The sequence below is a fragment of the Lissotriton vulgaris genome, chromosome 8, assembly GCF_964263255.1.
Source record: "Lissotriton vulgaris chromosome 8, aLisVul1.2, whole genome shotgun sequence".
In the NCBI taxonomy this organism is placed as follows: Eukaryota; Metazoa; Chordata; class Amphibia; order Caudata; family Salamandridae; genus Lissotriton; species Lissotriton vulgaris.
The window spans coordinates 1496867743-1496894218 of NC_141696.1; the positions used below are offsets into that span (position 1 = coordinate 1496867743).

The 26476-nt window shown below is 40.7% G+C and overlaps 1 protein-coding gene across 3 annotated transcripts in view; it reads right to left on the minus strand.

The window, feature by feature from the left end:
- Positions 1-26476, minus strand: part of USF3 (upstream transcription factor family member 3) — a 112468-nt gene that overhangs the window by 51524 nt on the left and 34468 nt on the right. For all 3 annotated transcript variants that reach the window (XR_015299390.1, XM_086935577.1, XM_086935578.1), the window contains 2 exons: positions 20959-21069; positions 6160-6224 (listed from right to left, as the gene is read on the minus strand). Coding sequence is in view for 2 of the 3 variants with exons in the window: in XM_086935577.1 (XP_086791703.1) it covers positions 6160-6206 (47 nt within the window). In the remaining variant the exon portion in view is untranslated. The remainder of the gene's footprint in view (positions 1-6159; positions 6225-20958; positions 21070-26476) is intronic.

The following is a 26476-nucleotide window of genomic DNA, read 5'->3' on the forward strand; positions in this document are numbered from 1 at the left end:
ACTGGGTTAGGGTGGGATAAGGGGTGGGTAGTTGGGAAGGGTATTGGGGTATGTTTCGGGGGGTTGGTGGGGCAGGGGTGGGGTGGGTAATGTTCTTAAACTTTGGGTTCTTGGTCATGCTACTACCTGCATATTACTGACAGTATACTCCTGATTGTGGAGAACTGTATTGATGCCTGAACTCACAATAAATACGGTTATGAAAAAAAAACTGTATGTTGTGCAAAGTTATTGGGCATTTCAAAGCAAATGTGCAGTTTGTAAATTCAGTTCGCTTCTACGCCATGCCTAAGTAATATATGCTCCAAAATGCATCCCCGGCAACTTACCACTCTGCTGCAGTAAGGGTGCGGTTTGTCACTCCTGCAGTTCAGAAGAGAGCTGGAGCCAAGTAGCATCTATTCTACTCAGCTAATAATATCCACGAGCCTCGTCCCTAGGACACCTAAGGGCTACCCCCTAGCCCCTGCATCCCTGTGGCTGTCAGCTAGGTGTGTATGGAAAGAAAACACTTAGACATACGTACGTACGTGCACATTAAGTCTGTGCAAAATTTCTGTCATTCCCTTCCGGTAAATCGGCAAAATACCAAATTGACTTTTAAAAAATATTTTTTTCTCCGTGAAATCCGTCCTAGGTCCATTTTGGAAGCAAAACGTGGTTTGCTAAATCACACGACGTGAACTGGAACCACTCGTGTTCGGTTCGTTCGCGTTGTTCCTATGCTCCTTAAACCTCTCCTTATTAACAACTTTCACAATTTTGCACTTTCATTTCCTCCTATAAAACTTGTTTCATTCAACTGAGCTTTAATGTAAATGTGTCGCTCCTGCTAACGCACACATTGGTGCGAGTGCCACATAATTACACGCAACATAATTACACTGCACTCAATGCCACATACACTCCAAATACCACTCAGTGCCACATAATTACACGCAACATAATTACACTGCACTCAATGCAACATACCCTCCAAATACCACTCAGTGCCACATAAATACAATGCAACATACACTCCAAATACCACTCATTGCCACATAGTTATAGGCAACATAATAACATTGCACTCAATGCAACATACACTCCAAATACCACTCATTGCCACATAGTTATAGGCAACATAATAACACTGCACTCAATGCAACATACACTCCAAATACCACTCAGTGCCACATAATTACACGCCACATAATTACACTGCACTCAATGCAACATACACTCCAAATACCACTCAGTGCCACATAATTACACGCCACATAATTACACTGCACTCAATGCAACATACCCTCCAAATACCACTCAGTGCCACATAATTGCACGCCACACAATTACACTCTACTGAATACAACATACACTCCACAAAATACCACTCAGTGCCACATAATTATATGCTACATAATTACACTGCACTCAATGCAACATACACTCCAAACAATACCACTCAGTGCCACATAATTACACGCCACACAATTACACTCTACTGAATACAACATACACTCCTCATAATACCACTCAGCGCCACATAATTACACACAACATAATTGCACTCCACTCAATGCAACGTAAATACACTCCACATAATACCACTCAGTGCCATATAATTACACACCTCATACTTACACTCCACTCAATGCAACATAAATACACTATCTATCTATCGCACTCACTCTATCTCCCTCACTGTATCTATTGCCCTCCCTCTATCACCGTCCCTCTATCTATCTATCGCCCTCACTCTATCTATCACACCACCACAGCATCACTCAGCACCACCACAGCATCACTCAGGTGCACCACAACATCACTATGTGCTACCACAGCATCACTGAACGCCACAGCATCACTCGTCGCCACCACAACAACACCCAGCGCCACCACAGCATCAATCTGTGCAACCATTCAACAACTGGTTTAAATATGTTCTCTCAATGTTTCAAGCTTTATTACAAATGTCACAAAAAGATGTTAATATTTCACTTCTAATCTTAGATTTTCGTCACAATAAAATACAATGAACATAATCTTCACAAAAGTTATTTAGAAAAGCTATCGCCATTATACATTTTAATAATTTTTATTAAAGTATTAATTATTTAGAAAATTAAAAGCCATTTTTATTTGTAATATCAATACATCTAAGTCACGTAAATACAACAAATATTGCATTACAAATGCTATAGGTGTCACATTTGTGAAAGTTAAAACTATTGGCATTGTAAATGACAAAGCTATTAATTTTGTTATTTTCAAAATCAACACATAAATAAAAAATGTGTCATTTACAAGACCAATAGCTCAAACTTTCCTAATGCGAGACCTATTGCATTGCAAATGCTTGTTTGATATTGACATACATAGCTTCGGGTCCTCGTATAAATTGAGTAGACCAAGGCCTGAAGGTTAGTCTCAATATATTTTACCCATTTGATTTTGCCTACGCCATCTAGGTTCAAACAATCCTTTATCATGTCTCTAGTTAGAGCTAAAGTTTATTTTCGCCAACTGAGTGCCACAGGAGAATCGGTGCGCTGCGGATCTTGTCTGAAATATAAGGAACACTCAACTCGGAGTGACAATTATAATTAGAACAGGATTGTGGGAGGGATGGCAAGTTTTTCAGAAAACCGTCCTCTATTTACTGAAGTTTGGAAATATCAGATATAACCCAAACCGCTGACCCATAAGAGGCGACAGATAACGTTTTTTGCCTCATATTTTTTTTTTATTATTTCCATTGACTAAGTACCAAGTTTTTTTACGATTCTAAAGCGACATCCAATGTTTTTTTTCCATTAGGTTTGCTCTGTTAGACAACATATTTAGCCAATTATTTTCCCTGTCAAACATAATATCTAAATAATTAAATGAATCCACAACCTCTAATTTTAGCTCTTCAACATACATTCTAATTTGTTTCTGCAGTCTGGAACCTGCCACAAGGACAAAAGACATGGTATGGTTAATTTTCATGTCCAGATTGTTCATAAAATTAGCATACTCCTCTATGAGACGCTGCAGTGAGTTGCCAGTGCGTGCCTGCAAGACCGTGTCGTCAGCATAGAGGAGTATCAGGAGAGGCGATAAGTTAATAAAAGGCACATCTGTAGTGGACCCTACCAGGGCAGTATATAATGCAAACAAAAAAGTGGCGCGAACGAACCCTTGCCTAACGCCTCAGGTAATTATTAAGTGTCTTGTGCATTCTCCTTTTTTCTCCTTTTTTCCCAACACTTACAAAAGGTGTAGCTTCGGAATACAAGTCACAAATGAAATTAATTAACTGCGTCTCGATTCCCGTAGTCTCCATAATTACCCACAACTTAGAGTGGACCAGACGATGGCTGCCGACAAATCCATAAGGGCAAATATAAAGGCCATGCTTCGCCGCTGTATGTTTTGCTATTAGTACATTTAAATTAAGGCTCTGCTCCACTGTCCCCTTTCTTTCTCTAAACCCATAATGACTGGGGATTATTTTGCTCTTTTCTTGTGCCCATTCCTCCAACTGTTTTGGAGTCTCCGGGCCATTAGTTGAGCTGTCAAGTCCAGTATGGACATTGTCCTAGAAATTTTTGGAGCTGCAGTATCCCTCTTTTTATGAATGAGTATTATAACTGATTTTTTCCACGAAGCCGGAACACTAGTTAGGACAATTCTGATAAAAACATTTGTAAGCAATGGGGCCCACATATTTGGATTATCTAGAAAGAGATCAATAGGAACCCCATCAGGTCCGGGGGCTTTCGATCCTATAAACTGATTACGGGCATGCTTTATTTCTTCCAACTGAAGGAAAGCCTATCTCTACTACTAGGTGGAAACAATACTGGAGATTAATTGATTGACTCCTCTGAATTTCCAAACAATCCTTCAAAAGGTGCTACCCACGCCTCTTCGTCCACAGTCATATCTAATGACATTGTTATTTCCTCTGTTAAAAGGGAGCATTAATTAAAGACTAGAAATTCCTACTACTATTTAATGCTGCTGCTTTTTGTAACTTCTCCCACATCTCCTCCTTTAGTAGCTTTAACCTATCTAATCTTGATTTTTTGTATGCCTGCCCAAGAAGCTTCACAAGATTCGCCTAACTAGGCTTTAACTTCAAGGCTGCATGGAGATTTTTAAGTGCTTTTACGCAATTGTCATCAGACCAAATCTCCACCTTGTGACTCACACTTGATCCAGTAGGATCCGCTCAAAGGCCGGTGGTATATCATTGTTGTTTGCATTTGGGTCTAAGCAGGTTATATTCTCTGGTGCCATTCTGACTACAATGGTCCTGAAACTTCAGGGTATCCACTTTCTCGCATTTTAAAACAACCTCATTTGTTCTTGCAATCACGGGTTTCGGGACTGAGTTTCCACAGGATTTCTGACCCAAAAAGCGCTTCAACACACCAGCAGGGGTAGCAAGCGCTATATAAATGCAAGTCTCTTTCCCTCTTCTAACCCGCCGCTACCCTTCTCTACCCAAATAACTGAATAACACATCCACCACTCAAATTACTTTCATATTTCACTATACTAATTCAACACTAATCCTTTATGGGTTCTGGATAGCGTGCTACTCGCCGAAAAAGCACTTTGACTCCTTGTCAAGGGCAGTAAGCGCTATATGAATGCAATTACAATGCAATGATCACTGAAATAATTACAATTGTTCTTAATGTGGGTGAAATTGGATCAAATAGATTCTGTGACCAAGATGTAGTTAAGGGTTGAAAAATAGGAACGAGTGGAAAACGTGTAATCCAACTGACCAGTTATGGTATGGTATCACTAGGCCCTTAACTTAAGTAACCTTTTGAGGGTGTTACCAAGTCTGCCCCTGAGACGTGGTCCTGGAGAGACAATCTCATCATCTAGGAGTGATTGTAGACATCTACAAATACAGATCTCTCTAATACAACTTGTTACCTCCCAGAGGGCTGAATCTCTAGTGATGTGTAGTTATAGGTTGTTTGTAGTTAGAATGAGTGTGCATGTGTAGTATGAATGAATGAGTCATAGGTTGCTGCTGGTTTATGTATCTTGATATTCGTAACAAATGTTATTGCAATAAGCTATGAATCTTGACTCACCTGTTTAAAGAGATGTGTTTTGTCTTGTATTTATGATTGCTTTGGGATTTTTTCTATTTAATGTGTGTACTAAATGATAAAAAAATGATGTGAATTAAAAATATGTATCTATTTGCACAAAGAAAATATGTTATAAATATAATAAAATTTAAAAAAGATATACTCTGTTGGTCTTAAACTTTGAGGTGCTGTACAATATTGATGGATTACTGACCCAGTGAATCTGTACAGGTCATGATAAAAGCAATGTAGGTCAGGTAAGAGGTCTTCATTGCGAGGGCGTTACCATAGTCATTGTGGCAGACATGGGGGAGAGAGTCCCCGTCATCGTCGATCAGCCCACATGCTAGAGAATTAGCCCTGTTACAGGTGTGGCCATTAAAATCGCATAGCCAAACAATAGCACAGGATTTATGATAAGAGTTTCCCCAGATTAGCTATATCTTTTTCCAGAGGGTCCACAATCACTGCTCGGTTACCTTCAAAGTTATTATAAAGATTTATAAAATCCAATTCCTACCTTTATAAAGCTCACATAGGAGGATATGACAGTATGGTGATGAAGATAAAAATGTCATTACCTTTATACTAAGTGTGTTAGAGATTAAGATTGGTATTCCACCTTCTGCCTCTTCTTCCAGTAGATTATTGCAAAAAGCTAGTTCAAGCTATTAATTTCTCTGCTTCCCAAATTATACAAAACCAGGCATCCCAAATTATGACTCCTATGCACATTTATACAATTTGCCTTCACTATCAACTAGGTAGATACATCCTTGCTTCCTCTATTGACTTTGTTCAAGTTCCTAAACTCAATTGTGCTAGATTAGAAGAGAGCTTTTTCTTAACAAATTGGTAAAGCTTGGAACTCTCTTGCTATCTTTCTGCATTCCATTTCCTCTCTTTCCTTATTCAGTAAGCATTTGAAAACCTGTTCGTTTTCCCTATGCTTAGTTTTCCTGTTGAGGCTCTCTAGCATTAGGATAGCAGAGGTCAAGTAATTGAACACTTAAGAGATTTCTAATTAATCAAAATCTTATAGCTGGGATGTCTTCTAAAGGTAGTAACTCACCGGTGTTTGATCTTTGTAGGAGTCTCATTTTCAGACAATTCAGGCATGGCTTCAGACGAGGCCACCTGCATGAAAGAAGAAAAACAATTGGCACTATGAACATCACAGGAGGCAAAGCCTCTGCCACCGTATTACATTCGATGGAATGGGAGGAAAACAATGCATGGGGTTGGACAAGTATCAGTTTTGTTAACTTAAGACTGGAGCTGCGTTCAATGGTTATCATCTGGTGCCTGATGGACAGCAGAGAACTGAAGCTTTCCCTAAATCATCCCACCTTTGCTACTAGTCATAAAGGAGTTAATGCCCTAATAATATCAACTCTCCTCCCCCATAAAGCAACTTATCACAGCTTTGGGCTTAGGAATTACAGTTCGAAGTCACCCATGGTCCATAAACGTCCTGTACAGTGAACTTTTCGTAGGTCTCCTGATCATAGATAGCCTGGTGAACGCAGCGATATTTGATGCTATTTAGCGCTGTATCCAATCATAACCTGCTGAACAACTTTAGCCAGTTTTGGTCTGAACACCGACCACAGACTAATAAAGCAGTGTATTAACATTTAATTTTATGTGTATCTGCATTCTCCTGTGTGCATTTGGTGAGTGCATGCATTCCGGCATGTACCGAGGAAGGGGCAGAAAGCGCGCATGTGTGAAAGAGAGAAAGAAATATATTAATGTTCTTTTTTGTAACAAAGCAGTAAACATTTCAATCAGAAATGTTGCAGGACATGACACTTTTACATTGGCATACACAAGATTAGCAGACATAGTAAACAAAGAAAAAATGAGCCTCTTCCAAGATCTCCAGGTTGCATACAATCATGTAGTGGATCATATGTAAAAGCATATAAAAGTGGAGGAAAGCCACAGACAACAGTTCTATTAGAGACCCATTGTACAGTTTTCCAGTGACAGGAGCCTCCACTCTCTCTGGAAAAAAGGTACTAAAACCAAAGGGCATTCCCGAGTCCTGCCCAGCACAGTCCTAGATGGGACTGTGTTGTACTACAGTATTCTATAGAACTTTCATACCTTGTTGAGGCCCTAATGTCCCAGTCAAGTACATGGTTACTGCTTCTGCAGAGCATGGATGGGATAAGACTTTTGGTTGAGGTAAAATTTATCAGTGGTGAGTTGTGGGGCCCTGGGTGAGACTTGGATAGCTTGTGTCAGACCTGGTGGACAGCATGCACACATGTTTGTAAGCAAAAATAATGTATGGCTAGGATCACAAGGATTAAAGGATTTGGGAAAATCCAGGTCTATATTTCTCTTCTGGACTCTGTGTTGTTAGTTTTACTACATTTCTTTTTAATTAAACTTTCTTTTTTTTTACAGTTCCCCATACTTTATCATAGAAAGATGCCACAGTTGGAGTGGAAATCTCTTGTGGTAAAGAAAAGGGTACATCTTAAAAATTTTATTACACTTTTTAGCAAATTTGTAAAAATTGTATGTTAAATATAAACGTAAATTATTTTTATATATCTATATTAAAAGTATAACAAAATCCAAAAAGCAACAGCAATATTAACAATTTTTAACGAAATCTTTAATTTTAATTTGGTAAATTAAATAAAAAAAAGACTTTGAAATTTAAAAAATAAAAAAAGGAAAACCTAAAGATATTTTGTATTATGTATTAATAATAATTAAAAGTAATATATAGAATTAAAGGTAGTTTATAATTAGATTTATTAAAAGTTATTACCTGAATTTTTCAACTAATAGATATTAAATAGTTTTAATTAAAAATAGATGTGCATTATTTTGAGCTATTTTTCCTAATATCAAATTATATTTATGTTATTAACTCTTTTAAATAATTTAATCTATTTTACCATTATTTCCTATAGAATTTTATTTTAAGTCTCTATCTCCACTATTTTCTATGTGGAAAGGGCGTGGCAGTTTCAGCAGTTATGTGTGATGCTGGATTTATTACTATTTCTTTTAGGCAGGTGTAACACACTTCTATATTTGCTCCACCCCCTTTTTCATGGGGTGTAGATGTGTAAGTCTACACTTTTGACTACCTTTACACTCAGATTTTGTCTGAAAAGTGAAAGGATAAATTACACACATAAATTATCAACAAATGTAAGTTAGCTTTCTGAACTGCTCCTCAGTTCGTTGAGGCACTAGAAAAGGTGGTTCAGGAGCAAAAGATGAAGACTGAAGCGAATGCAATAGAGAGGAGGCGAATGAAACAAAAGCATAAGGCGGTCCTAGATATGGAAGAAAGCTTTGAGAGCCGTGCGAGAAGGAATTATATGTAAGGTTTTTGAACGTGCAGAAGGTGTAGAAGAAGATGACTTAAAAGCCTTTATGATCAACCTTTTAAAATGTGCAGTGCTGCCGGTGGAGTCAGACACAGATCTCTTGCATGAAATCCAAAGAGCCCATCATGATCCTTCCAAACCCAAGAAGACATTACTAAGCTTTTTGATACATAGTGTAAAGGAGCGGATTCTGGGAGCTCAGCTCCAGTCAAAGTCATTACAGATGAAGAGTGTAAAGCTTCAGTATATTTACGGATGTTTCTGGACTGAAGCAAGATCGGTAATTTGTGCTTAGAAAGAGGTTGGATGAAACAAGGTGTTTGGGAGCAAAGGCCACATGAAATTTCCTGCATTATTAAAAATAATGTGCAATAATAAAAATGCATCATTTTGGAGACCCAGAAGAGGTGGATCAATTCATCCTGAAAATAAATACTGATAAGAGAATCACTGCCATTCATATATTGTCAAGGAAAATAGGGGGAGGGTTTCCCAGAGTATGCTGGGTACAGGTTGCAGTTTGGGGTTGGGCATAGGGGTCACTGGGTGGTCAGCATGAGGGAGAATAAAGGAAAATGTGTCCTCATACACACCACCCAGTTAATGTTCTGCTAGTCTCTGAGTATTGCATAAGACGATTAAGGTCTTGGACTTTTATAGAGGAGGTGGTAAGAATACTGGGCTAATCCATGCCCTCCTTATCACAGAATGAGTGGGCTAAGGATACGGAAAAAGCAGCGCCAGCTGGTTTGATATCTCAGAGACCATGGAGCCACAATAACGATACTGAAAAAGAAGCATTTACTGAAGGAAGAGCTAGCTACACTTTTTAGTAAAGAGCAATGGATCATGAAAGTAACAGTCCGACGTGCAGCACGAGGGGTGACAATTTGGGTGATGGTATGCCCAGGAGTAGGGATACTAGGAAATAAGGTGGAAAATAAAGGGAGATGGGTGGTGATGTAAATGAGAATACAGTCTGCTACACTGGCATGTGCAGGCTAATATGGCCCGAATGCAGATGACCTAGCTCCGCTAAGGCAGGTTTTCATAAACTTGTAGAAATAGAAGTCTAGAATTGTTATAGACACGGATTTTAATATTTTGATTGATAATCGCCAAGATAGGTTAACGGTGCGCCCTCAGGTACACTTGCTGAAATCTCGGTCATTTCTGTCTTTTTTGAGGATAGAGTTAGGGGTATGTAACATTTGGAGAGTAAGTGTAGGCAATGTAAAAGAGTTCACAAACCATTCCAAGAAGTATGGGCACTTTCCCGGTTAGATTTTTTTCAAAAAAGCAAAGAGAGTAATTGAAAATGTGATGTGCTTAGAACACCGTCCGATACACATTCCGGATCACACAGCAGTGTATTTGAAACTTAAAATTGCAAGACGGAGGACACAACTGAGATTCATTTTAGCTAGGCGGGTGCTTCACATGGAGGATGTACTCAGAGTTGAAAAATAGGTCCATGTTTTTCTTTTCCTTTTATATGAACATAAACTCAGCTAGTATCCATGTAGTATGGGGTGCATAAAGGCATTTTTGTAAGGACAAGTTAAGAGCTTAAATAATATAAAATAAAAGAAGGAAAGACTGATTCACAGTATGGAGGGAACAATTAGGGAATTACAAGTGGCACTGAAAGAGTGTAACCTGGAGTGTGGGAGAAGACGAGAATTAGAATCTACACTACTGGTTTCACAGGAGGTATTGAAAATGAACGTGGAGAGGCAGTCAACACAGAGGTGAGAATCAAGTAAAATACAATCAAGCACATAAAGTTGCACTAGGTCTAAGAGGTAGATTTTTACCAACAAGGGGTATTCTCTGTATTGATGATAAGTCTTTCTGTTAAGGATGAAGACCCTCACCCACAATCAGAGTGCAAGGTGTGAGATACGAAGAAATTGAAACTATCTCTCGGTGGGCTGAGCAGTAACTTTTTCTGGTGGCCACCAAGAAGTAGTTGTTAATTCTCACCATCACATACCCTGCACTCCCCATTCATACTACCAACTCTCATAGGTCCTGAACCCAAAAGACCTCAGGAGCTCCTCCTCTTTTTTGAAAGGAGTTGTAGCCCACACCAGGAACCATCAGTGCTGGTGTGAGGCGAGACCCAATGATGTAGCATGCCTCCTGTGGGTGGGTGAGGGTTTTCAGCCTTAACGGGAAGACTTGTCATGAGTACAGCTATGCCCCTTGTTAATAAAAACCAACCCCTGAGACCTAGTGTACCAGTTTTTGCTTGATTTGTGTGCGGTACAAATCTGGTTCCTCTAAATGCCTCTATTAAGACTCTCTTTGAGATTTCTATGAAAGCAATTAAGTATGCAATTTTCGAAAATGCAGATAAGTATGGGAAAATGTTAGAGTGGCAAGCAAAGGATGATCTAAATAGAAATCATATAAAGGAGATAAAGGATAGTTCAACAAACATCTCATGGTGTACAAGTGAAGAATTTGATAAAGCCTTTTTTGATTTTTGGGGAAAACGATATTAAGAAAGGAATACCCCAGTAATCATTCAGCTATGGTATTAGCTGGAAGGAAAACACATGAGTGTATTGAGCTACAAACAGCTGTTGACCCTTATCCGGGAAATAACAGAATAGGAAATTGAAATGGTATTAAAATCTAGTAAGAATGGGAAGGCCCTGGGGCTAGATGACATAACAATAGAGCATTGTAGTTTAAAGGAAGTAAAAGTTACAATTTGGAAAAGGTTCTTCAATGAGGTTAGGGTGGTTTGGGGGAATGTACAACTACCAGGAACATGGCATGAGGGGTTTATTACCTTAATTTTAAAACATAATAAGCCCCTTAAGTGTGAATCGTATAGACCAATCTTTATTCTAAATTGTGACTATAAGGTCTTTGCTGCAATTGTGGCAAAGAGAGTGGCCAAGTAAATGAGCGTGCAAATAAATGAAGATCAAAAAGGTTTTACGCCGGGCAGATATGTACATCGAGGTGACCCACACATTGGTGGGGAAAATAGATATGGCTATGAACTACTTGTTTCTTTTGCCGGTAGTATTACTCGCCGCTGCCATAGCATACGATTAGGTGAACTGGAGCTATCTAGCGGAAATATAAGCACACATGGGGTTAAGAGTGGGATAATACAGCTGTTATACAGTTCCCATGAAGCTTGGATTTTGGTGAATGGTGAGTTGAAGGGAACAGAGAATATTAGGAGATGGGTTGCTCACTTTGCCACTAGATTCAAGCAAGCCTGGCTGAAGACGGCTGTAATGCCAGAAACAGGCTCTAGGAAGCTTGTTTCCGATCCAGGGAAGGCATGGCTTGGCAGTTCGGGATGGACTGTTCCCATGAGGCACAGAGTCAGACTGATTTGCATATGGCCATGTCTGAACTGGGGTGGTAGAGTGGGCTAAAGAACGGTGATGGATTAAACCCAGATCTGCTGACTGGGTGTGAGTGTTTGATTGGTTCAGATGCTCCGTCCATCACCACCCCTTTTGTACCGCTAAGTTAATGAAGTTAAGACTATAGTGATCACACTGGAACTGTACTTGGGAACGGGGAGGCCCAAAAAATGTATTAGATACCTGGGAATACAGGTGACAAACTATCTAGGCGAACTAAAGGGGGTTAATATGAACAAAGTTATCAAACAAAAAGCAATGACTTAATGAAAAGTGGTTCAGAAAAGGGGGTGGTGATGGACAGAGTGTCTGAATTAAACAGAACACTCGTACCCAGTCAACAGATCAGGGCTTGATCCATCACCGTTTTTAGCTCACTGCACCATCCCAGCTCAGAACCTGTCAACATGCAAATTAGTCTGTCCCTGGCCCAGTGCATCATGGGAACAGGGCAGACCAAACTACCAAGCCAATTCTTATACTGGAAAGGAAACAAGCTTCCGGGGACCGGTTTCTGGAATTACAGCCGTCTTCGGCCCGGCTTGCTTGAATCCTGATGGTGCAGTGAGCAAGGGACTCACATCTGAGTATACCCTTCCACGCTTATGGTGGACAAAACGATTCAGAAAAGGGGGTGGTGATGGACAGAGTATCTGAATAGCGTGGAAGGGTATGCTCAGTCCCTTGCTTACTGCACCATCAGGATTCAAGCAAGCCGGGCCGAAGACGGCTGTAATGCCAGAAACCGGTCCCCGGAAGCTGGTTTCCTTTCCAGTAAAAGAATTGGCTTGGTAGTTTGGTCTGCCCTGTTCCCATGATGCACTGGGCCAGGGACAGACTAATTTGCATGTAGACAGGTTCTGAGCTGGGATGGTGCAGTGAGCTAAAAAACAGTGATGGATCAAGCCCTGATCTGTTGACTGGGTACGAGTGTTCTGCTGAATTCAGATACTCTGTCCATCACCACCCCCTTTTCTGAATCGTTTTGTCCACCATAAGCGTGGAAGGGTATGCTCAGACATGAGTCCCTTGCTCACTGCACCATCAGGATTCAAGCAAGCCGGGCCGAAGACGGCTGTAATGCCAGAAACCGGTCCCCGGAAGCTTGTTTCCTTTCCAGTAAAAGAATTGGCTTGGTAGTTTGGTCTGCACTGTTCCCATGATGCACTGGGCCAGGGACAGACTAATTTGTATGTAGCCAGGTTCTGAGCTGGGATGGTGCAGTGAGCTAAAAAACGGTGATGGATCAAGCCCTGATCTGTTGACTGGGTACGAGTGTTCTGCTTAATTCAGATACTCTGTCCATCACCACCCCCTTTTCTTAATGAAAAGTGGAGCCAACTTCCATCGTTCGTGTACAGTCAAGTGTATTTAGTCAAAATGATGATCCTATCGAAATTACATTTTCTGTTTAATAATATACCCTTAACCTTTGTCAAAAATTTGTTTAAAAAGCACAATGAAATATAAGCAACTTTGTATGGAGCAAGAAGATAGCAAGAATCCCTTGGAAGAAGTTTAGGAAAAGGTTAATTAAAGGGGGCTTAGGGTTTCTAGATTTACAGATTATTGGGTGTTTCAGCTTAAAAATTGTACAATGCTGATCATGAAGCCCAGATTCACGTGTAATAGGGGAATGTTAAAGTGCATGACAAGCAGCTTAGTTGAAAAAGGAATTTTGTACAAGTTTGGCTTGGTGAGGTATTTCAAGAAAGTTAGTTTGCCGATTTCGCGGTTGGCAGCTAGGCTTTTGTTCGAGGTTATGGGAGCAATTTGGTGAGCAATCTGAAGGAACGCTCTCTAGATTCAAGTGTTTGCAGCTGACCTCGTGGACAAAGACAATAGTGATTAGATTGTAGCAGGGGTCAAATGGGACAGGATCTTCAAAATACTAAATCAAGGAATGGTTGGTGGCAGCAGCAGAGGGGGAAATGAAACAGTCATAAGACAGCTGGGAGAAGGACTTGCCACACACATGGAGATGGGAAGAGTTATGGCAAGTATCCTTGAGTTTGCCATATGGTGTTGTACAACCTGCTGCATTATGGCGGATTCAACTTCTCATCCTCTAGATATGCTACTGAATAACAGCTAAAATGTCAAAGCTTAAAGGAAATGTAGAGCCAAAATGCAGAAGGTGTAGAAGGTTGGCAGTTGCTATCCACATGTTCCTGGATTGTCCTGCTTTGGCCGAGTTCTGGAGAGATGTGGGTAAAGTGTTGACCTAAATCTTTAAGAGTGAGATCCAGGTTAAGCTTAATCCTAGTCTTCTTTGGTGTTGAAGCGGATGAACTGGAAACATATGTGATCAGTCCGGGTAATAGAAAACTGGTTTTCTATCTAATATTATTAGCAAGAAAAGAGTCAATATGGACTTGAGCTGAGACTCCGAGGATTAATGAATAGACATGAGGCATGAATATACTGGATAAGTCAAGCTGTAAACCAAATACAGAGAGAATGTGGCTGTCTTTCAAGCAATGGTGGAGTGGGCATTTACAGTGTGAGGTTGGAAACCCACACAAGTATAAATAACCCAAGAAGTTTGGACGTGATATAAAGAATGATGACTGAAACTAAGATCTATGATACCTCTGTGGTGATTTGAGGACCAAAAAAAAGTATCTTTGTGAAAAGCTCCTACTGTGTTCTCAGTTTTGAATCAGTAGCCTTACAGTGTCTATGGGTTGGCGTTCTTTTGTCCTTCCTCAGCCAGCACTTTTACAGTGTGACTGACTGGTAAAGGGCAAACGCTTGAAGGGCACCAGCTCTGTGAAGGACGGTCTACAGAGAACCCTGTGCTAAAGACAACAGCTCCATGGGGCCTCTAGCGTCTGTCCTTTAGAGCTGTTCGCACCATATCGGGTACCTCCTGTATCCAATGTTCATATCGCCTCTTTCGACCCTCTACCTTTTCTCCCCAGTCCCTCAACAATGTTGCCTCCATCTCCCAAAGCATGAGCTATAGGACCCACAGTTTATTTCCAATTCTGCCATTAGCCGTTCCCGGGTTCGTAGTTAGCTGTCCGTTCCTGTGACTCGCCCATTCACCTGCTTAGTGGACCCGTTTCGAATGTCATTATGTTTGCTCCATTTATATATTTCCCAAAGGCAGTGAAAGGATTAAATATGAAAAAAGTCCGAAACGGCCATATCCTCTAGGCTCCGACTGGTCCAACTCAAGGTGTTGCATCGCACATACCACACTAGAACAACACTTTTTGTAATTGGAGCAGCCCAACACCAATACTGCTTACACAAATGCAGGGAGGAGGGTACATTTTATCATACAATTTGGGACTGTCCACACATAGCAGCGTACTGGGCCAAAATAATGCGCACCATCTCAGGCAATAGACATTTCCATCCTGCCGGAACCGAGGCGCTGCCTGCTGAATGTGTGGGAACCAAATGACCTCAATCATCAACAAGAAGACTGGGCTATGTTAGGTATGACGATGGCGAAGCGAAACATTGCTATGCTATGGGGGTCGGAAGTACTGCCTACACTCCAAAAATGGTGCAGGGATATGGACGAGGCAATGGTGGCTGAAAAGGCTGGTTATATCCATCGTGGGTGCCCTTGGAAATGGGAAAAGGTATGGGGGGCATGGAACAAATTTAGAGGGGACATTTGCGATCCACCAGAAATGAAAACAGAGGATACTGCCCCGTAATGAGGCGGTAAGATCAAGGCAGATCGAAGAAGAAGGTCATGTATGCTGTTAACTTTTCCTTTTAGTGGATATGATACTGTGTAGCGTTGTCTTACTATGTCGATGTGACTGCAGCCTGTAATGATTATATGATGAATGTAATTTTTGCCCTGATCTTCAAGATTAATTAAAAGTAAAAAGTAAAAAAAAACACAATGATAAAGTCCGCCAGAAAGACTAGAACCTCATGTCCCTGACCGTATATATATATATATATATAAGGCATGAAAGGATGTCCGCACAGGACACCACTACATTGTACATCTATCTCAATGTTGTTAATTGTGTGACATACCCCTCTTGCCCACCAGTTCAGGCCACATTTGCTTTGGATGGAGAGAGGGAGGTGAGGTAGATGGCAGAAGTCTTGCTCCTTTAACCACATTAACAGGAGAAAGGTTCCTAGTCGTCCTCTTCTAACCTGCACTTCCTGATTAAGTTTCAGACAGCTTCTTCCTCTCCCAGTGCGTCGCTGTTCAAGAGGATTGAGAGAGGAAGGAGTTGTGCATCTGTGCCCCAGCAGGAGCCAAACAATATTTTGATTTTCATTAGCCTAAGAAATAAAATCTAAACAACACCCGACTCTCTGCACACATACATCTGCATGCCAGCAAGGAATCTGGACACAGTTTGGAGGTTTACTAGCCTCGGAAAAAAACTAAAGCGTGCCCAGCTCCTGGCTACAGAAATGAAAAATATGTCTGGGCTTAAGCTGTGTCATCTAAGGAAAACTGCAAACCCCAAATATTTCAGAACACTAGACATCAGGAGGTTTCCTGGGTGGTGTGGCTTGCGAGGGATTCACCACTTCTTACCTAGAATTCCTGGCATAGGTCAAACTTTGGTAAAACAAAGGAATTTCTGACATTTCTGTGACAGGAAGTTCCAGAATCTATGGGGGAACAGCAACATTTCCAGTGTTCCTGGACTTCTACCTATAAAACAGTATCTCACGTGTGGGTGGGCCTATCTTAACTGAAAAGAACAGGCTAAGAGTGACTCTGTGAAGTCAATGTATTGTCCATTTCGGGTGGCGGAGTGAGCTAAAGAATGTTGATGGATTAAACCCAGATCAATTGACTGGGGGTGAGTGCTTGCAATGTTCAACACTCTGTTCGCCCTAAATTGGCAAGGTATGCCCAGACGTGGGTCCCTTGCTCACTTTGCCACTGGATTCAAGCTAGCCTGGCTGATGACAGCTGATTAGCCAAAAACCGGTCCCAGGATGCTAGTTTCCAGTCCAGGGAAGACATGGCTTGGCAGTTCGGGCTGGACTGTTGCCATGAGGCACAGGGTCAGACTGATTTGCATATGGCCATGTCTGAACTGGGGTGGCGGAGTGAGCTAAAAAAATGATGATTGATTAAACCCAGATCAGCTGACTGGGGGTGAGTGTTTGCAATGTTCAACACTCCGTCTATCATCCCCTTTGGTTTTGCATCTTTCCATATGATCCAGGGGCGATAGCTGTAACCAAAAGACAAGTTCACTAATCTGGCACTTCTCAGGCAGCTAATTTTCCGATTTTTACAGTCCCCTGCACCCAGTTAATAAAATATGGTTACCTTGAATCCAAAGAAAACCCACATATGCACAACGCCCCTGTGCTCAAGAGACCCATAGGAACTAAGTTGGGGTAAGTCATTGCAGGAATATGTTTCTTCACAGGAGAGACTGGAGGATATTCACATTTTTTGGGGGAAACAAAAATGTTAAAAATCTGACAAAAGTCATGTTCAGCGCAATCTCCTTGCCAACTAATTACAGTGAGCGAGGTCAGACATCCAGGAATAGAAAAATTAGGATGTTTAGATGTTATAAATACATGTTTGTGGTAGCTTTCCTTACAAGCCCGGGGGTGATACTTGTGACCAAAAGACAGTAAGTCTTAAAGGGCATTTCACTTGCAGTTGCTTTTCAAATTTACAAAATACACTGCACATAGTTTATAACCTGTGGATGCCCTGGAGACTTAAAAAAGACTCATACTTGTTGGGTACCGCCATTCTCAAGTGACCCAAACGAACAAAGATGGGGGTCAAGCTTTGGCAAGGAGATGTTCCAGCATGAAATCTAACACAATTGTTATGTTATGGGACAGAAGGGAATGTAACAAGGCTGGATGTTCATTAAAAAGCAAGGTTTTTAACTCCTTTTTAAACAGCCTGAGGTCTTAGGTGGTTTGCAGCTCATAGGGAAGGGCATTCCAGGCTTTGGCGGCCTTGAATGAAAGGGAGCTGCCCCCTGTTCTAGCAAGGCAGTAGCGTGGGATAACGGCAAGGCATTGTCCTGCAGAGCATAGATGTCTATGAGGCACATAGAAGTCAAAACATCTCCTGAGATATGGGGGCCCGGATTTGTATAAGGCACCATGGGCAAAGATGAGGACCTTAAACATAACCCACTGTCCCACCGGGAGCCAATGCAAATCCCAGAGATGTTGCTTTGTACTAGACTTTCCAGAAATGCCCACCAGCGCTCTCGCTGCCAGATTCAGGATGGTCTGTAACTTTTTCAGCTGATAGCCGGGGAGGCCAATATATAAAGCATTGGCGTAATCAATGCTAGACAGGATGAGAGCACGAGTCACCATTTCCTTTGCTGATCTGGGCAGCAGTGGCAGGAATTTCCTAAGTAATTTAAGTGTGCTGAAGCACACTCTGGCCAGTTTTTTTTAAATCTGTGGTGAGAATCTGAGGTCCTCACTGAACCAGACCCCCAGATTTTTCACTGGACTCCCCGTTGACTTAGGCAAGGGGTAGCCTGCTGGCCAAAGTTCATCCCTGAAACACGGAGGGAAGGACCCATAAAGGAGGACCTCAGACTTGTCCTCATTGCATTTGAGTTGAGCCCACGCAAGCCATTTAAAAACTGCTGCAAGATAGTTTTTGGCTAAATCAGGGGATAGATCATTTTCCTTCCACGTAAAGACGAGCTGGGTATTATGAGCGTAGGCTATGATCTTTGCACCCAGCTCCTCCGCCAAATAGTTTAACGGCGTGACATACAAGTTGAATAGAAGGGGGCTCAAAGTAGAACCTTGAGGGACTCCCGTGGTCATCTTTCTTGGTGCTGAAGAAAACGGAGGCAGCCAAACCTGCTGTGTTCTGTTCTCTAGAAAGGATTTAATCCAATCCCACGCCAAGCCGAGAATCCAATATTGGAGAGAAGGGCCATTAACAGACTATTCTATAGACGAGTTAGTCAGGGCACGGGAGGTCTGGCTTGCACCAATATATTCCTTTTGCTGTACAGGATTAGAAAATATACAATTTCTATACTTTCCATATAGCAGAGTTTCATATTTGACACCAAATCAACAGTGCACCATAACCAGATTCTGCCACAATTTCATGATCTGTGCTAATATTGGTTAATTAATTTTGCAGACTACAGTCCTATGACTTATTTTTGCTTAAATCCAGTGATAAATACTATGGTGCTCAAAATAAGGCTGGGAAATTTCTTGCCAATTATCTTAAAATTTAAAACAAATGTACTGAAATTGATTCAATTTTAACTTCAACCAATACTATGGTTCATAAAAATGAAGATATTCTCATGAAATTTACCAATTGCTATCAATCCTTTTACTCCTGAATCTCCTTCTCAACAAAATGATATTCTTCATTACTTATCCTCTATTACACTTCCATCTTCCTTAGAGGAGGATATTAAAAAGAACATCATTCTAAATGCTATTCAGACCATAAAAAAAGGTAAAGCTCCAGGACCTGATGGTTTCACTATTAAATTTTACACACATTTCTCCAAGATTCTTCTTCCTAAATTGTATCAATCATTTCAATATTTTATTTCTATCCAGAAATCAGGAGGATCTTTTCAGGAGGCCTTAATATGTCTACTCCCAAAAGAAAACAAAGACCATACAATGTGCAAAAATTATAGGCCCATTTCCATGATCAATTGAGATTATAAAATATTTGCCAAAATACTTGCTCTTCGTTTGGATTCTCTAATACCCCCACTTGATTAGGAAGGAACAATGCGGTTTCATCAAAGGACGACATTTATCTGAGAACACTCAATTGTTTTTTAATGTCTTAAGCAAGTCATCAGCAGCAATTTCATTACATACTGTAAATGCATTTGAGAGACTCACTTGTCCCTTTTTTTCTACGCTTCCTTGGTTTTGGTCCAAAATCTATTAATTATGTTTCTCTATTATAGTCCTCTCCCAGGTCCTTTATTTTATCTAATGGACTTGTATCCCCATCATTCCCTCTTCATTGGGGAATTCGGCAAGGCTGCCTGCTTTTGCCGTTATTATTTATTCTTGCCCTAGAACCGTTTTTAATAAAAATCAGATTGAGCAAAGTTATTAAAGGATTCCCGTATGGTGACAAACATTTAAAACTTTCAGTATATGCGGATGACATCTTATTTATTTCAAACCCCCGGACATCGTTACCAGCTTTTCTGTCAGAAGTGGATCACTTTGCCCTCGTCTCCGGTTATAAATTAAATGCGCAATTCATCCTTTGAATGAACTAGGCATTCATGCAGATTTTTCACCTTCCTCATTTCATTGGAATACAAATAAAATTAAATATCTTGGGCTATGGTTCAATGCATCTATTAAAGACACTGTTGCTTTAAATCTGAAAGAGTTACAATCAATATTATCTTTGTCTACATCGCGATGGCACCCCCTATATTGATCATGGTGGGGCCGACTAGATACTATAAAAATGATGACAGTCTCTGTAATATTGTTTTATTTAGTCTAAGATCGCTTTATATTATCCACCAAGAGTAAAGCTCAGACTGTTTGTTGAAATTAAAGACAGTAACTGGAGACTTAGGACCAGATGGTTACCAATATACATAAAAATAACAGTCTAAAGAAATGAGTCAGGAAAGAGAGCGACATCAACTAATAATTCTTCAATAGGGAAGAAAAGGCATGTCATATGTTGGGACTTCATAAGCAAGTGAAGCGGAGGCCTGGAGAATGTTACAAGCCCGGCCCTAAACAAATTTGAAAATGACCAAAGATGTTGCTACCAACCAAAAGAAAACAGAAGGAATAAGCTCAGTCTACTCGGAGAGAGATTTTCGATTATTGTCCACAGGTTTCTCTGTGATCCAGATGGGGCAAGACACTCATATCAATGATCAGCAAGAGGCTATGTAAAATTCATTCAGTAGCCAATGAAAACCCTTCTGTCAACATTTGCAGCTCTACGCTATTCAGATTTCCTCACTCAAGGGATAAACTTCACGGAATCATTTACAAATCATACAATAGTGATTGGGACAGAAAATAAAGGCACTGACCCAAACTATGGAAAAGAAAACATGACTAATGAAAGTGGTTGTTACCATGATTCTTTCTGCAATACACTGATTACATTAATTCTTGTACACATACCTTTCCAGACTCATTCAACTTTTAGTATTTCATCGGTCTTAAACCGACTCCAGAAGCAGACATTTCCTTCTGCAGCATTTTCGATAAAGCTCACATTTCACCCTCCTTTTACTGCAGAGAAAAGCAAGAGTGATAGATTAGCCTACTAAAATACATATTGATTAGCTACAAGTGGCACATAGATTGGCATGATAAATTATTAGCGTTATGGTTGAAGACACTACATAAATACCAATAACATACCATTGTTTATATAATTACTAACAAAATAACATTTATTATTGTTACCCTATATTTATGAGTGGTGGTTAGAGCACAACGTTTGCACACCATACAGCTACAGGTAGGGGGAGATTGAAGATACTCATTTATCTTTCGCCCTTTACAGGCAGTGGCAGATGTAGCTAGACCTGGTCTGTGGTTCTTAGGCTGTGAGAAGAGAGGTTCTTTAGCCTATGACAGGTGGCGTTAAAGCTTGAGTGTTACTCTTCTCAGTACACAAGAGCAGAAGTAAGGGCACCTGTGCCTCCGCCTTTAACATGCAACTAGTAGTTTGTTTTTACTGCTCAGCCTGCAAGCAGAGAGTGTGAGGGGATCTATGTGTGCGTCACTCGGCAGCCTATTACAAGTAGCATTTACACCTGGTGATTCTTAATTTCCTACCTGTCAGAGGAAAAGTGTGATCTGCTCATATGGGCCTCACCTTCTAGCCTGTGCCAGTCTGAATAAGGGCTTATACATTTCTCTCTTGTAAGCCTGTGAGCCATTTATAGGAGTGTCACACTACACCATGTGACAGATAAGGTACAGAGCTAGTTTCTCTGTCAGTAAGATAAACAAGCATATATATATATATATATATATATATATATATATATATATATACACATACATACACAATCTAATAATATGATTGTATGATAACTTTTATATGGTATGGTAAGTATGCCCCGTCATTCCTTAATATGGTATAGCATGGTGTGGCCTGTCATTGTTTAGAATTGTATTGTATGGCCTGCTGTTCTATAGGCTGTTATGGTAAGGTCTGACCGGTCACTTCATAGTATGGTATTTCACTGAATAATATGATATGGGCAGTCATTGCATACAACAGTATGGTCTGTCATTGCAATTTATGTATGGCGTGGCATGTCATTGTAACGTATGGTATGGCATTGCCTGTTCTTGTACAGTATAGTTTGGTATGGCCTGTCATTGTATAATATGGATTGGCTGGCATGACCTGTCATTGTACAGTATGGTACAGAATTGTATGGCCTGTCACTGTGTAGTATGGCAGGGTCTCTCATTGTATGGTACGGTATGACATTGTAATTGTTAAGGTGAGGGCCACTGGAATCATGCGGAAGCGGACGGTCAAATTATACAGCAGGGTTGAGTACATTGTGCGGTAAGAAAAGGTAAATTATGCAAAGTAATGCTGCACATTATGTGATGGGATTGCTTCAATATTTTGTCACTGTCTGGGCATAAACTGGTCGAAATGAGTTGCAGCTTAACACCCAAATGTAGCAATAAGCATTTGAATGGCTTCCAGTTAACCTTTGCAAAGGGCCTTCCACTGCGTGGCAACATGTTGCTGCATTTTTTATTAACTTCTGAACAGGTAACAAAATGTTGTTTTGTTAAAAATCTTCAGATTATAAAGTAGATGGTGGATTATGTGGCAAATTTGACAAATTTCTAATTATGTGAAAAACATTGTGGCCACGCATTCGCATAATTCCAGGGGCCTTGAGTATGTCATAGCATTGTATAGAATTGTATGGTATGGCCTGCCACTGCATAATATGCTCTGGTGGTATGACCCGTCATTGTATTGTATGGTATGGCCTGACATTCTGTTATATAGTTTGGCATAGGCTTTCACTGTATACTACCATCTGTCAATGCGTAGCATGATATGTTATGGTATGGCCTGTCATTGTATAGTACGGCATGGCCTGTAACTGTATAGTACGGAGTGGCGATCTTTATTACAATATACATATTAAGCTACAGGAGGAAGCACAATAGAAACGGGCAAACAAGCAAAGTAAAAAAGCGATTTACATTATAATGTGATTTTTCAGCTAGAATTTTCTATCCAAACTGTAATCATGCAAACTTAAACCAATCTAAGACACATCCTTTTTTCATAAAATATTTAAATCATGCCCAAGACATCCTATAAATCATGGAAAACACGTACCAAAAAAAGCACTCTGTTACAAATTTAACAAGTGATTTTTTAACATCATTAGTGCAAAGCCATTAATACATTTTGAAATCATTACTAAAATCAAAGCTAACAACCTGTAGCCTGCTGGTGGTGGTATGTTGCACCAAAGAGTAGAACAGGAGAGGATGAAAAACAAAAACAAACAAGGGAAACGAGCGATGAAAGCAACAGCACGGAGCAAATCCAGGAGCAAGACGCCCTAAAAATCATATACTCTTACGAAGTGCTGCAAGTAAAAAAAGCAAATAAGCCAAGACAGAAAGAAAGCAGAAGGACAGTTTCAAAAAAAAAAAAGCAGAACTTGGTGCATGCTCTAGGGATGGGAGAAATACAAAAGCAGAAAGTGAAACCAACACGCTCTAAACTAACCAAACATGAGCCAGCAAATAAGACGGACACCAAAGCCAACAAATTGTGAGCAATGGGGAGCCTCTAAGCCCCTAAGTAAACAAAATGTCTTGCAAGCGACAGCACATGCAATGTGTTGGTGATTTAACTTTTCTGCTGGGTCATCCTAGATTTTTTGCTGAATGCTACTTGCTGGCTATAGAACTCTGTGTACATTACCCCTGCTGCCCAGTGAGAAAATGCTTGTTCTCCTCCTCTCAACATGGTAACATTTGTATACACCCAATTGGTTTATTTAATGTGTCTATTAATGTGTCTATTAGTCCCTAGTAAATGGTACCAAGAGTACCCAGGGCCTATAAATGAAATGCTAACAGTAAGCTGCAGCACTCGTGCCATTTACTGCAGTGGAACCGTAAAGCAGGTCTCTAGGCCTACCACTGTAGAGCAGCTGTACAGTTTTTAACTACAAATTGGACATGTTAAAATATCCCCTTTTGACAGGCCTAAATCTTCCTTCCATAAGGCACACCCTAAGAAGAACGTATTGCCTATAAGACAAAGGGCATGGTACTTAAAAAAAGGACATGTGAAAGTTTAATATTAAACATGTCCTTAAAGTGACTAGCACCTCAAAGCTTTTGTCACTGTAGCAGGGCTAGATGTTCCACAGGAAAGCCATAGTTTGCAATATTGAAAAACGAATACTGTATCTCTTAAATGGGACTAGCTAGAAAATTAATTAAACAACTATTTTAAATATTAAAATCCACTTCAATTGTGAAGTTAAACTTTTTCTAAATATTACAGAAATGTACCTTTTGGAAAGTTACCTTTTCCCTGCCTGAAGTTGTGGGAGTTAAATCTGCATTTTTGCTCTTACCCTTTGGCCAGCCAGTAATTTGCCAATAGGTATGAATGTAGTGTGCAAACACAAAGAGATGATGAACGGGGTGCTGAAACTATTCAGACACTCACCCCCAATCACAGACCTGGGTTGAATCCATCATCATTATTTAGCTCACTTCACTACCCCACTTCAGGCCCAAGCTATATGTAAATCAGTCTTGACCCTGTGCCTCATGGGAACAGTCCAGCCCGAACTGCCAAGCCAGGTCTTCCCTGGACCAGAAACAAGCATCCTGAAACCGGTTTTGGGGTAAAGCCCCTCATCAGCCAGGCTAGCTTGAATCCAGTGGCAAAGTGAGCAAGGGACCCACAGCTGGGTATATATACCCTGCCAACTTAGGACAAACAAAGCAAGCACAAAGCGATGATGGACGGAGGGCTGAAACTTTTCAATCACTCACCCTCAGTTACAGATCTGGGTTGAATCCATCATCGTTCTCTTGCTCACCTCACCACCCCAGTTCAGACCCAGCTATATGCAAATCAGTCTTGACCAAGTGCCTCATGAATGTGGTGTGAACTGACAGAATATGCTGGGGAGGCAGAGAGGATCCTCTTTGACATTAAAGTGTCATGTACTCCTTGAATTTCACAACCTTCTTGACTGTTTTTTTTCACATGATACCGAGGGCGCACTTCAAAGAGGCCTCCGCTTTCACAGGCAAATGTAAGCTGACACTTAGGCAGTGCCCTTCTTTTTGTCCCCCTCAGCCAGTCAGGATCCAATCACAGTGGGCCTCTTTTTGACACTACAGTGTCACAGTCTCTTTGACAAATATGTTGGGTTTACATATAACATTTGGGGTGCACATCAAAGAAAAGAAACAGAATTTGTGTCTATCCACCATATGGTTTTATTCTACCAGGCAACTTACCCTGACTTTGCTGGCGGTACAGGTACTACCTAAAACTTGACAGTAGGGCTAGATATGCGAGGACACTACAATCACCATGGTATAATCCCTGCACACAATCCTAGTAGCCAGGTTTAGTATGTTTGAAGACTTCAATCATCTTGAAAATGGCCAGAGTGAGAAAGGTTAGCCCCGGGAAACTTTACGGCATTCGTTCTGGAGTTCCCACAGGTCATTCCCATTCACTAACTTGTGCTAGTCATAATTGTGGCATCTTCAGGCACCAACATATGAACATTCCTGAACCGGAGGAAGATCAAAAGCAGACTAAACCTGCTGCCTGCAAACTGCGGAGAGCCTTGGAGGGCTGGGCCTGCTTTCTCTCTCTTGTACCCAGGACAAAGAAATAGACTGCAAGAGTCACATGGCTGACCTCCTATTAAAGCTACAGGGACACAACAAGTCACAAGAGCCTTTTCCTGCAACTGCTTTGTTGATCAGTGGTAACTGGACCTTGAAGGGACACCCTGTGGGTCTCTTGATGCCTCTCCTGATGTCCTGTGGGGCTTAAAAGTGGAATCTTGTGGTACATGTGGACTTTAAGGTCTAAAATTATACAGTAAAATCCTTCACCAGGGCGGACCCTGTCGGCGTCAAATTGCACCTAGGTCCTGTTCTACCCCGATCTTCAACAGCATGTTGGTGATATTTCTAGTTCGCCTTATTTGATTTTTTTCATTTTGGTTATTAAATTTTACTCTATTGTTCTAATATGTTTTGGGAATTTTACTGTTTAGCATTTCAACGCCGTTACTGTTTTAGTACTGCATAATACTATACAAGTCGCCTGTAAGTTAAGCCTGTCTGCTCCGAACCAAAGCTACCAAGGGGTTAAGTTCAGGTTGATTTAGTGGCTTTAGTGGTTCACCCGGACAAGGATTGTCATTACTGAAAAAGGGAACTTACCCCCCCTAAACTAATAACCCAATTCTTTGCATGCCATCTCAGACGAGACCTAAAAATCTGAGCCCCTAATATAAGTCTCACACTATAGTCAGCGCCACACCTGGGTAAGGAGTTCATCAGCTTCTCTTAGACTGATGGCAGAGTCTGAGCTCGACTTTGGTGACTAACTTTTTTGCATTTTGCAGATGAGGGTTACAGC